Source organism: Trachemys scripta, chromosome 2 (assembly GCF_013100865.1).
Source record: "Trachemys scripta elegans isolate TJP31775 chromosome 2, CAS_Tse_1.0, whole genome shotgun sequence".
NCBI classification, from domain to species: domain Eukaryota; kingdom Metazoa; phylum Chordata; order Testudines; family Emydidae; genus Trachemys; species Trachemys scripta.
This window is the reverse complement of record NC_048299.1, coordinates 170960457-170974099: the sequence shown is the minus strand read 5'-3', so window position 1 is coordinate 170974099 and position 13643 is coordinate 170960457. Positions and strand designations below refer to the sequence as shown.

Sequence of the window (13643 nt, the reverse complement as noted above, 5' to 3'; positions counted from 1 at the left end):
TTCTTTTCTCATTGCTATGGGGATGAAACAGATCCCTTTTTCCTCATCCAGAGACTTGGTGGTGCAAATTCAAAACTGATATGGCCCTTATTAGAAGTTAATTCGATAGTGCAAACCATTTGTGTGCTAATGCTGCACTATCGCTTTTGGTTTCTAAAAGTTGATAGGCACCATTCCTCCTTTGACATTTGATTTTAATGGCTGATTTTAATGGCTGCAATGGCTGTTGTTCCCGTCTCAACAGTTAAATGTCTGGGTGTTTTTTCTTGACTCCAAGCTTTCTCGACAGGCCGCAGGAGCCTGATTTTAACTCCTCAGCTGCTGGCAGCTCATGTAGCTTTTGTGATTTGTAGAACGCCATGTATTCTGAGCACATGCCCAAGATGGAATGCTGGAGTTCAGTGGTGATGCATATCAAACATGTCAGGTGGGGTGCAGTTTGCCCTGTGTTCTGTGCAATGTAGGAGCACTAGGCTTGAGTTGCTGCAGTCTTAGGCCTGTGCTATGAAATAATTCTATTGGTATGATCATGGAGTAATGAAATGGTGAATGAAGCCCATTTGAACGCATCATTTGCAGAAGGTGGACGTGTAGTTCTCGCGGATGCCCTCCTTTGTTACTACTGTCTAGATTACTGCAGTTCAGTTTTCACTGGCCTTCCAGCAAAATCAATTCATGAACTATGGAATGCTGCTTTAAGGCTCTATTTATGAGACAAGCCTAATTGACACAAGGATGATCCCATATATAGGTCTTCTAATTGGCTACAAGCAGCTCATCATATTGATTTAAAATTTTGTTCTTATTACATTTAAAGCCACAGCTAATTATGATCGTTCCCTACTCCTTGCTTTTTTGATTTGTGGCTCAAGATTCCTTCTGCATGAGCTCATTCCTTTTTTGCCAACCCAAAAAATACCCTTGTAGGGAACGCCATTCCCACTCTTAAGTTTCATAAAACGTGTATAAGTCACTGCTGGTAGCAAGATACTAAATTTGGTGGACCAATAATTTGGTGCAATATGGCAAATTCTGGTTTCCTGGTGATGCTTTGATGGTCTGAGTATTCATTTAAAATAGTGGAAGATTGGGAAGGCTGATGATGATTAAAACACTTGATTAAATGTGATGAAAATGATTAAATGATTTAAAACCTTTTTTTAAAATGAAGGGGTATGATAGTTTTAATTTGTTCATTTTTATAAGTAAGGAGAGAAACTGGTGGAGAGATGTGCCCTCCATTTATAAAATGTATCCCTTACTATATTCGGATAAAGCAGTAGCAGGGTGCTAAAAACCTCAGGAAAAATGGTGTTACTAACTGGTTCGTTATTAGCAAAGCATGCTTTTTAAGTATGACATTTCTGTTAAGATTGATATATCATTATTGGGACGGAAGCTATAATTCCAAGCAGTGGTTGTTAGGGTTTTTCTAGAACTTTTCCCAGACTTTAGGGTATGGACCCTTTGAATGAAAGTCCTTGCTCAAGCCCAAATCCTGGACTGAAAACTACGGTAGGTACAGCAGCATTCCTATATGGCTCTCAAGACTGGGGCTTCAGTCTTTGCATGGTCTTCACTTCCAGTGACATCAATGGGAATGTTTTGTCTGAGTGCACCATATTCTGCCAGCAGTTTTTAAGGAGGCTAAAAAAGTTCCACTTAACAGCCAATGGCACAAAGTGATGGCCGGATTTCAAGATTATTTAGGAATCCAAATTAGGTTTATTCATTTCAAAGGGCTAGCAGATATTGTCACCAATCCCCTGGGGGTGAAACCTATTATTTAATTTTATTATTCCAGGTCTTTGAAATCCATATTTACTTTTTTATTCATTTTATTAGCTAATTCAAATTAAAGGGAATATGTCTGGACTCTGTGCTGTGTATAAAAAGTTTATTATCGAATTATGACTAACTATATGAATAATTACCAATTACAAGAAAACAATGCAGATGGATAGCTTCATTAAGCAAGCGACATGGGGTCATTATAAGGTTCTGGTTGCTGCCCCCAATCTTAGAGAAAATATAGTTCTCTGAACCACCAATCTGAACTGGTGATAAAATATCACAAGTAGGCTCACATTAAGCTGGATAATATGCAGGCTGCTTGATTTGTATTGAATATGTGTCTGGTGGCTGGAACCCACTGTAATGAACTAGCCCACAAATCACAGCTTAATGGGAATCTACTTATACATATTGCTTAATTAAAAGTTGTGAGCTTATTAACATGTGTCTTTGGCACTGAGCTTTGGGGATGTAATCTCTGTGCAAATAGGACTAGGTTGTAAAAGTTTTATAGATTGACAATGATATTAAATTCCATACCTTAATAACCCATCATTTTCCCAAAGAATGGTTCATATTCTGTATTTGTGCACTATTCTGGCCAAGTATTTATTTATATTCTTTACAACACAAGACCTGCTGTATTTCTTTTATTTAAGAAACCCAGTGTTACTGATTCTTCACCTGTATTCCCTTCTTTTTCTGGGTGGTGTACACCACTGTGCCCGGCATAAAATCTCTATTTTTATTATTATAGCAGCACCCATTAGCATAGCACCATTAGTTAGGGTTGTGCCAGTGTTTCCATTATAAACCTCCATTTTCATGGGTTTACAACTCCACTGTAAAAATTTGCTCCAGGCTCAAACTTGGAATAGAAGGTCTTAAATTGGGAAAGAACATTTTTAACAATTAAAACAAAAATCTACAGTATGTTGCTGTTTTTAGGTTACAGATGTAAAAGTCAGCAGAATATAACCAGTTTCAGAATTATTTTTGGGGGAGGTTCCCTTGTTTCTTTTATTTTTACGTTGTGTTTTATAGGCTTAGGCCCAGGTTCTCAAAGATATTTCGGTGTCTAACTCCAACTGGAATCAACGGGAGTTAGATGCCTAAATCCCTTTGAGATTCTGGGCCTTACTCCCTAATCTCAGCTAATTCCTCTTGATCTGACTTTTTTTTTTCTAAATAAAAATAACAAATTAAAGGATTTCTTTATATTTCTGTGAAATCATGGATCCTAACATAGGTACCTCCTCTCCCTTTCTCCCTCCCTGTGTGGGTCCCCACTTACTGTGCCTTGTCTGGTAATATTCCTTGTAGGGAATCCTCAGTAGTGTGGCTGCCCCCAGGTGCCAGAAGCAGCAAATGGAGAGAGTTGGTTTGGTTTGTTGTGACTGGGAGTTTGGGGGCATATGTCTGTCAGTTATGAATTCTATTTGTACTTGTGTAACAGTCATTGTAAATTAAAACATTCATTTGGTAGCGGGAACCTCCCATGTAGCAAGCACTGGAAAGGTTTGACAGAATAACCAAGGAGCCATAAGTACTGAAAGACTCTTTACCTGCTTGAACAATGGGGTTTCTATAAGCAGGGCCTCTCCCTCTGAATGGGTTATCTCTTCACAGAAAATGTGTGTGTGTGCGGGGGGGGGGGGGGGGGATGGGCTCGAATTCCCCCACCCCCCAACTAAACACATGGGTGGGGGAACTGTTATTCTCCTGACCAAAGAGGGACAGACTGTTTTAAAAGGTGTGGCTCTCCCAGCAAGAAGTGCTATTTCATCATCAGAACTGGAAGACACATCAGATTCAGGGAGCATTCAGGAGTTTGTTGTTTTCCATAGATTTGTAACTCTTGTACTTTACTTTAAAAAACAATGAAAAACAACTTCTTTTGCAAAGCCTGTGCCTCCTTGCTTCACTACCACATGACCCCTGCAATGTAACTGGAGAAACCAGAGCTCCCACAGCTAGGTGAATTCTGGGGGAGATCATGTCTAGGCAAGTGGGGGGCTCAAGAGGGTCGGGGCACAGGTTTTAGGGTCTAGGCAGCCAGATTGCAGGGTCCCACTGCCAAGAGGGGTTTCAGACATGGGGTCAGCACTTCAGGTGTGGGCCTGAGGCTATGTCTACACAGCATGCAAAAAATCCAAACCATATGACAGCAATTCTCTGAACCTGGTCCATCCAGAGTGGAAGACTGGGCTGGGTTGTGACAGATATCATTTTTTGGTTCTATGTTTTGAATATAGCTCCTAATGCAATGGGGCTCTCTAGTTGCTATCACAATATGAAAAATTAAGTAATAAACCCAAAAGAGCTTTTAAAATGTATTCTTGATACTAATTCCCAGAATAAAATATCGTGGCTCCAGTGGTCCATGAAATAATGAGCTAAGTATAAATATTAAGGGATGTGTTGGACTTGCGTGCATTTTTCTTCTGCATGGAACAGTGCATGGCAGAAACACATGTTAATCATATGCATTGTTATAATGTAAGATCTATGATGGATCCTCGCCACTCCTTACTCAGCCAAATGTCCCATGGACAGCAGCGTAGGTTTACCTGAATAAGGAGTTCAGGAGGGAGGGACAACCAGTACTTCTGGCTGCACTGGAAACCACAGGAGGATGTCTAACTCCCTGGAAGATGTGCTCCTCTCTGTGTACCAGCTAGCACCTATCAGGGCAGCAGTGGTAGAAGGGTACACTATATGGATTGATTCACTATTGTTACCTCCAGTTTTATTCGACGCTGACATAAAATTGGAGTAATGCAGTTGTGAATTCCAGGGACCAAACCTGGGAAGTCAATAGAGCTGTGCCAGTTGGCAACAACTGAAGATCTGGCCCAGCTACAGTAAGTCCTGTGGCTAAGCATGCACCTCCTCTGCCCTCCAGTGCTCCTGGAGTCAGATGGACCAGATTCTCCACAGTTTTGCCCCTTGTGTACTTATTTACACACTTGTTAAATGAGTGCACAACTAGTGTATAATACAACTACTAATGTGAGTGGTGAATACTGATTCTGTAGTATTTTGCATCCATTTTGCACAGGTAGAAATGACTATACAATGTGCATGGTCATGAAGAATCAGGCCACCATTATGACTTAATACTGTCATCCTCTTGTGCTTCAACTGACTTCACATCAGTATTCCATAGACATGCCTTAGCCCTGTGCAAGACAGGTGTTCCAAACATTGTGTGACTTCACGTGTTGCACTAGGCACCTGAAGGTGTTATAAAGACATAGCTACACCCTTAACTGCAAACTGCATTGTGTTTGTGCAAGATTTTTGTTCAAACCTTCCCTATTATAGTATATGAATATACTTTTTGGTGCTTTAATTGATATTCATATCAAACTTTCCTCACATTAATGGAGTTCACAGTTAATCTTCAGGGAGAAATCAGCACTTTTATGTGAAATTAGGTGTATATTGCTTAATCAAGGCTTTTTCAATTTAATTTACTCACTAGAAGTATTCATGCTGGTTCTCTTTGAAAAGTCCCTTTGTTTCATTTTAGCTAATAATTTTAACACAGTTATAGCTAATTATCAAAGAAAAACTAATGAGGCTTTTCATGACATAGTGTGATAAGTATTTCTGTTAAATTGTTATGCTTTTTTGTTACTACAGTCTTTCCAGAAAAGCCACAAACTGTGCGGACTCAAGCTTCTCATATTCAGGTTGTCCCTGTTAATTGATCAGTTGCAGTAGAGACCCCCCCACTCCCACCCCCACTCTATGCAGAAGTGAGTTTTGTACAGAACAAGTTAACTATGGGCCATATCCTGAATTCCTAACTGAGGTCCTGCCTGTCTCCCCTGTGTTTCTTGCCCAAATGTAGACCTCTCTCAGAAAGATGAGAGCCACAGCCTATGAGATATAACGTAAAAATAAAAGAAACAAGAGGACGTCCCCCCAAAATAATTCTGAAACTGGTTATATTCTGTTGACTTTTACATCTGTAACCTAAAAACAGCAACATACTGTAGATTTTTGTTTTAATTGTTAAAAATGTTCTCTCCCAATTTAAGACCTTCTAAGATGAGTCAGTTACCCACATCCCATCCATGTCCTGGACCTTGTAGAGAGCACTCCATGATGCTCAGGATCTGAGTAGGAACAGGACAGGGAGTGGTTTGGCCTAAGGAGGAGGAGCAAAGTGGAGAAGGTGGGGCCTAAGAACCATGACATATGTTATCCCACACAGCGGCCGCTCAGAGATACCTAGGAAAATTGACAGCCTCTGCCTATATACCTGATACTTGTTTTTAACAAAGTGTGGCTTTTGGGGGGAGAGGGAAGGAATGGGGTTTTTTGGAAAATATTTCTGTACCTTTGTCCAACTCCTCTAACTTTCCAAGACCTCTCTGCCATGCACATTGGGGATCCCTTTTTGATACAGTGTGGCCTGTAACCACTCAGTGACCCCTAGCAACATCACCTTTCTATGAGAGACTGGAATTGAAGGTCTGCCAAGAACACAAAGCTGGGTTGGAGGCACAGAACTTCTGCATAAATAGCCCTGGTCTTCATGCATATCCTGGGGAAAAAAACCAGAATAAGTGAGCCAGCTCCACAACTTATTCCACAGGGAACAGACTTCACTTCCCATTCCCCAGCACAACAATTCAAGAGAAATCTCCACCAGGAAAACTTTACAGAGACTTGCTCTCTCTTTCTGCCTCCCACAGAAAAAAACAATGGTCAGGGATTAACTGGGCCCTTGGTTGTTACTCAGTCTTTAATCAGGTAAACTCCTGTTGACTTCAAGATCTAGTAGCTTAAACAAAAGTTGACTCTCACCAGGACTGCAATTTGCACATTGCAATGCACTGAAAGGATTCTAGACAGTATGGGTGAAATAGTGCCCCCATTGAAGTCACTGGGAGTCTTTTCATTGGTTTTGGTGGACCAGAATTTCACCCTATGTATATTATGGCAGTGCTGATATTGTCACGGCCAAATTGAAATGAAAATTTGAAAGAAATAGTAAACAGAATGTTTTTAAAACTGTGACAATACAGGCACTAATGTAGGGCTAAATCCTGCTCTTCTCACTCATGCAAGTAGGCCCAATGACCTAGGTTAAACTAATCATGCCATTAAGATGAGTAAGATATGGCCTGCAGTGTACTATTAAGGTAAACATGATTGTTAATTGCCCCCACTGAATAAAAGAGAAGCTTAGTTTGGATAAGCTCCTGAATGTTTGGACACTCATCTGAATCGTATTTGAGTTATCCAATCCTCCCAAGTCTGTAAAACTGGACAGGGAATGCCAGAGCATGAGTACATGTCCACTTTTGGTCCCAACAGAAACCAGAAAGTGCAGCGGTGAATACATTTGTTTTCCATTTTCAAACATTTAAAAAAATAATAATTTTCAGCTTGGTTTAAGTTCTGGACAAGAGTCTTGGGTTGGTTGTTTTAAGTGAATCCATTCTTCCATCCCTAGTCAATGTAAGGAGAGAGCAGGGATATCTAGAACACACCATTCTTGACAGACTTATGTTTTGTTTTGATTTTCCTTGTAAGCTTTCCTCTGCCAATGTGGAAGTTCCTTTAAAGGTGAGATGACTGTGCATTCTCTCCCTCCATTTAATCCTTGACTGCTCTATTGAGACTGCCAGTTACTGCCAAATGTGGTGGTGGTGGTTTTGTGTCATGAACACTTATGTCTCAGGAATAAGACAAAGACTATCAATCGAGTTTGAAACCAAAGGGAGTATTTCAATTTACTTCAATGGGCTTCAAATTAGGCCCTTAATTGAACTTGTGAGGGATATCAACTACTAAAAGACTTAATATTCCAAAGATTTATTTTATTTTAACTTAAGGTTCCATTTATTCTATAACGGATTTGTCTGGCTTCTAAAGCAACTACGTGAAATAAACATTTTCCTGCAATTTACAGTGGCAAAAGTGTGTGTGTGTGTGTGTTTTTAAGTGATAAGTCTTATAACGTTCGTTAGATTCAAAAGCAAGATAAACTACATAGCATACTACTGTAAGAAATCATGGCCTACATTTACAAATGTGACTGGTGATTTTGCGGGCCTCATTTTTTGGGTGCCCAACTTGAAAGACCTTATAGGAGTCTATTTTTTTTGCCCCAGAAATTAAGGTGTGTTAGGTTGGGCATCCAAAATCTGAGACAACTAAAATCATTGGTAACTCTCTTGAAAATGTAGGCCTAAACTGGAAAATAATTCCAAATAATAATGGTCTAATCTTAATGGTCTGCTCAGCACCTTGCAGAATTAGGCTCTTAATATGTTTATTTTTTTCCTAGTTCAGGGACTAATTTAAACATTTACAAGTAATGTCTTACTATCATCTGGTTAGATTTAAGGATGAGTGAACCAATTTAGATAAAATCTAAAATGAAATAATCCCAAATCAAACCTTTCAAAAGATTTGTAAATGTTGTAGAATAATTATCAGAAATTAAATAACATATTTTCATGCTGTGATGGAATGCACCTGTGTATTCATGCCCTAAACACTATTGTTGTAATCTTTGTACAAAGCATGCCTTGTGAGGTATCATTTGAAAACTTATAACTTTCTGATCAGCAAGTTGTATCGTGGTAAAAGGTGTGGGGTATCTTTATGGGTAAAGTTATAAATTTCCCCTATACACTGTTAAAAATACATGTTCTGACTCACATTTCACCAAACTGGTCAAACAGACCTGTCTTGAACCTGTCTTGAACAAAAGAGTGTATGCTTGTCTTAGGGTATGTGTTCACTAGCAACGTTAAAGCACTTTAATGTGGCTGTGTAGTCATGGCACCAGGGCTGGGAGATAGTTCTCCCAGTGCTGTTAAAAAACCCACCTCCATGAGGAGAGTAGCTACCAGAGCTGGGAACGTGGCTCCCAGTGCTGGTGCACTGTCTACACTGCCACTTTACAGCGCTGAAACTTGCAGCGCTAGGGCGGGGCGCATCCCTGAGCGAGAAAGTTGCAGCACTGTAAAGTGGCAGTGTAGACAAGGCCTACATTTTCATTAAAGCAGTAAGGTCATCAACCAGAAAGGGGAAAGGAAAAAAATACAGGTAGTTCACACAGGTGAAAAAACCTAGTAGGGAACATCCTTCCACACAGACTCTTTTTTGTCTAGTTCTCAACTGGAAGTGCTTTTCAAGAGAGGGACTGAAACTATAAACAGGAGGTGCAAACACTAAGACCCACTTCCTCTCACTCTTTGCACCTGAGAAGACAAAAGAAGCAGCTGTTGGACTCAGGGTGAGGGGTCCTGACCTGCAAATTTAATCAGTAATGCTGTTGGAAGCATGTGGTGAGAAACTTTTGCTTTAAATCTAATATAGTTAGGTACTAGAATGCATTTCATCTTCATTTTTCTTGTAACCCTGGCTTGAACTCACTTAAAGTCTATCTCTTTGTAGCTAATAATCTTGTTCTTATTGTTTCATGTAAGTTAGTGTCTGGGCAACTTCATTTATCATAAGCTGGTACATATTGTTCCCTTAAAGGAATAACAAAATCAATATTTCTGGAGTGTCTGGGAGGGCTGAACATTGCAGGATATACATTTCTGGGGGAAAGTCTGGCATTGGGAGCAGTGGCGTAGGCAGCATGGGATATTTGGGTGGGTCCTGACTTCGGGGGGACTGGGAGGTCAAGAGGGATGGGGGGCCTACCTCCTTCCACACCCTGCAGCCAGCCTTGTGGGGTGTGATGGATGGACCCACTGCCCAGGGACTCCCCCCGGGCATGCACCCAGTTCCAGGAGGAGACACTGCTCTCCAGGCACATGGCTCCCTTCCAGGTCCCACTGCCCCACGCTGGGCCCAGCTCCCCCAGGCAGCGGGCCTACCTTTTTAGAAGATCTCCTCTACCACCGCCAGCCACCCGCTCACTTGCTCTCTCGGATGCCAGAAAAATGGGAGCTCCCGCACCTCCGCCTGCCTGGTGCTCCTGCCAGGGACCAGAATGGGAGCATGGGTGCTTGCCCCGCTCAACCCACCCGGCCCCAGCAGGAACACCAGGCAGGTGGGCAGAGCGGGGCAAACCTCCACGTCCCGACCCCGCTCCCTGGCAGGTGTGCCAGGCAGATGGGTGGAGCAGGGCAAGTGCTGGGGCCAGAGCAGAGCCGGGGCTGAGGGGTGGGCCTGGATACAAAATGGGTGGGCAACGGACCACTCAGGCCCACCCTAATTGGAAGTGTGTTGGGGTCACCCTGTAGTAGTAATCAAAGCTGGTGAGAGCCAAGGTGTGGTTGGTAGACTGTAGTACACACAAGCATCTGGGAGTGACCAACATGCTGAGCACAACCCAGATTAGAGGCTACAGTGGCAAGGCATTGCAAGGCACCCAAGGTTACAGGACGGGATGACACATTCACTCACATCAGGATTGTACCCTGGCATGTCACACGTGCACCTCTGCCCTTCATTCTTTTTTCAGCTGGGAAGTGGAAGTGCTAAAATACCACATGAAATGCTACCAACCTGCATTAATGGGTCGGGGAACTTGATGCGGCAAGAGGTGAAAGGAGGACCGTCCCAGTGGCAAGGTAGGGAGACACTCACCAAACAACATAGGTAGCTCCTCCCTGTGGGAATCTGGCACCCATTTGCCAATTGGGGGAGAGGGGTGCTAATTGGCCAGCTCCCCAGCTCCCAAGACAGCCAAGTACAGGGGCCATGTGGAGCCTCTTTTGGCTCTATTCCAGCAGCCCACTCGAACTTGGAATGGGAAACTGGACTGACAGATGCTGTGGGTCTAGCCAATAGCCTCTTTAGAGGGGCAGGAAGAAATTTTTGCTCCCATGGGCTAATTGGTGGAAGACCAGGGAGGTTTTTTGCCTTCCTTGCAGAACCATCAAGCCACAATTGATTAAGTAGGAATGCATTTAGTAGCTTAGGGGGATGGTGGTGTTTACTTGTGGCGACTTGTGGCCAGTTTCCAGTGTGGTTAAGAGAATAAAATGAACGGGTCCCATTGGTAAAAGATCTGGGATTTTGGTAACAGGGCGAGAGGGGGGAACGGTGCTAGGCCTCAGAGAGCTAAGTCCTGGGAGATAGGCTGAGGAAAGCCTACCCTGAAATATGGGTTTTATGGTAAGGAGCTCTGTAAACACATACACTGGAAACAATTAAATGCTTGGTATAGGAGAGTATGGATGACGGGAAGATAGTGTTTTAAAGTTTAATAAAAGTTGTGGCCTGCCACTTAATTCTATGCATGGGTCTGTCTTCATTTTTCCAGTGTGCCCACATCAAAGGGCATTCTTAGGGTATTTGCTAATGCTTTTTTCTTCCAGTTGGGTCCAATCTCATCCTCTTTTCATGGGATTATCTGTCTGTGCATATTCAAGAGGTTTAAATAAGCACTCCAACATTTGGACTTTACAAATTACTAGTTAAAATGAGCACCTGATGCTTAACGTAGATGTTACCTTTTCACCGCTCCCATAAGACTGCACGCTACCTTGTATTATCCCCTTTTAAAGGGAAGATGGAGAGTAACTACTGCTGCCAAAAGAAACACAAGATATCTTCCTCTAACTTGAAACAATAGGTGTCACTACCCTAGTTCCCTCCTCTCCTGCCATCATTTCAGAAAGGTGTGTGTGTGTGGTGAAGAGAGGGACCAGTCAAGCAGGGAGCTCTGAACCTGCAAATGTAAAACATAGAAAAAGCTAGGGTTACCATATTTTGTGCCTCCAAATGGAGGACACTCCACGGCCCCCGGCCCCGCCCCCGGCCCCGCCCACACCCCCGCCCCAACCCCGCCCCTTCCCCAAAGTCTCCGCCCCCTCCCCTGCTTCCCGCGAATATTTGATTCGCGGGAAGCCTGAAACAGGTAAGGGGGGTGTGGGGGGAGGAGGCGCGGCCCAGGCTGGCCCCCCGGCGTTTCCAGCCTGGGTCGGCTCGGGCCCTGGGGTGCCGGCCCCGGCCGACCACCCCCGGCCCGCCCAGCACTGCCGGCCCCCGGCGGCCTGGCGCACCCCCAGGCTCCCGGCCCCGCGGGCCCGGCTCCCCGGCTGACCGGCTCCCCGCCCCACGGGCTCGGCTCCCCGGCTCCCCGCCCCGCGGGCCCAGCTCCCCGGCTGACCGGCTCCCCGCCCCGCGGGCTCAGCTCCCCGGCTCCCCGCCCCGCGGGCTCGGCTCCCCGGCTGACTGGCTCCCCGCGGGCCCGGCTGACCGGCTCCCGGCCCGGCACCGCGCCCCCGGCTCCCCGTCCGGCCTCGCGCCCGGTCCAGCACTGTGACCCTGGCCCGGCACTGCGCCCCTGGTTCCCGGCCCGGCACCATGCCCCCGGCCCGGCACCATGCCCCCGGCCCGGCACCATGCCCCCGGCCCGGCACCGGCCCCGGCCCCGCACCGCCGGCCCCGGCCGAGCACCACTGAGCCCTCCCGATTTTCCCGGACATGCCCGGCTTTTGGGGATTTCCCCCCGGACGGGGATTTGAGCCCCCAAAAGCCGGACATGTCCGGGAAAATCCGGACGTATGGTAATCCTAGAAAAAGCTGTTGTTGTACAAGTGTTTATCCTGTTAACTGCTTGAGAATACATACCCTATGAACTGTTTCATGGTGAGGGGGGGGAGTTACATTTGCATGTTGCCTGTCAAATTGGGTAGAACACAATAAAAACATAGTTGCATTTGGAGTGTGATCTATCTGCAAATGATTTTGTCCTCTGTGTAGTACCAGTGGAAAAATCTTAATAAATAAATAGAGATATCCCATCTCCTAGAACTGGAAGGGACCTTAAAAGGTCATTGAGTCCAGCCTGCTGCCTTCACTAGCTGGACCAAGTACTGATTTTGCCCCAGATCCCTAAGTGGCCCCCTCAAGGATTGAACTCACAACCCTGGGTTTAGCAGGCTAATGCTCAAACCACTGAGCTATCCCTCCCCCCTTTTCAGAAATTTAGCCCTGATTATCTTGAAATGTGATTACCAATTAATTCTCTGACAAGAAGAAATTTACAGCTGAACAATGGGATAGCTTTAAACCTCAAACTGCAAACTGAGCTCCCTGGAGCTCAGAGGCTACTTGCATGAGTACGTAAACCTCAGTGTGAGTAAGGATTGCAGAAATGGGCCTTTCATCAGAGTACCCCTCTGAGGGCCCCAGCTTGGTTTTTTTTTACAGCCCAATTGCCTTTCGCCACAACAAGCCTATTATAATCTCGCTGCTTAGTAGTATAGTTCTTGGTGTCAGAAATGTCTATGTACAGGATTAAGAAGTTTCTTAAAATGAATGTCTAGGGTTTTGTTTTGTATTTCCATTGCTTAGGAGTGTTGACAAGGTTAAGAATTCAGCTCCTCCTCACTGGTTACCAATCTCATAGGCCCTGATTCAGCAAAGCAGTTAAGATGAAGAAGAATAGATTTAAGCACTACAGTTGGTAAACAACAATTTATTGAAACTCCCCCCCCCCCCCTCCATGGCAGAAAATGCTAGTTTGACATGCCCTGTTGTTTCAAATCTTATGGATTTTTGATGAAATTTCATTTTTTTAAATCTACAAAAACTTGGGAAAAGTGATACACCTCTACCCCAATATAATGCTGTCCTCGGGAGCCAAAAAAACGTACCGTATTGTAGGTGAAACCGCGTTATATTGAACTTGCTTTGATCCGACGGAGTGCATAGCCCCGCTCCCCCCGGAGCATTGCTTTACTGCGTTATATCCGAATTCGTGTTATGTCGGGTCACATTATATCGGAGTAGAGGTGTACTTGACATGAGAAATTTTAACCTTTCATTTTAAAACACCTGTTTTAAAATGTTAATTTATAAAATAAATTAAAAAGATCAAAAATCAAAACAAAACATTTTGATTGTCCAGA

At 44.1% G+C, this 13643-nt stretch overlaps 1 protein-coding gene across 1 annotated transcript in view; it reads left to right on the top strand.

The window, feature by feature from the left end:
* The window catches only part of OFCC1 (orofacial cleft 1 candidate 1), a 249983-nt gene extending 244473 nt beyond the window's left edge, over positions 1-5510 (top strand). The window contains exon 24 of the mRNA XM_034759559.1: positions 5443-5510. Within this exon, the coding sequence (XP_034615450.1) occupies positions 5443-5510 (68 nt within the window). The remainder of the gene's footprint in view (positions 1-5442) is intronic.
* Positions 5511-13643: the final 8133 nt, after the last annotated feature.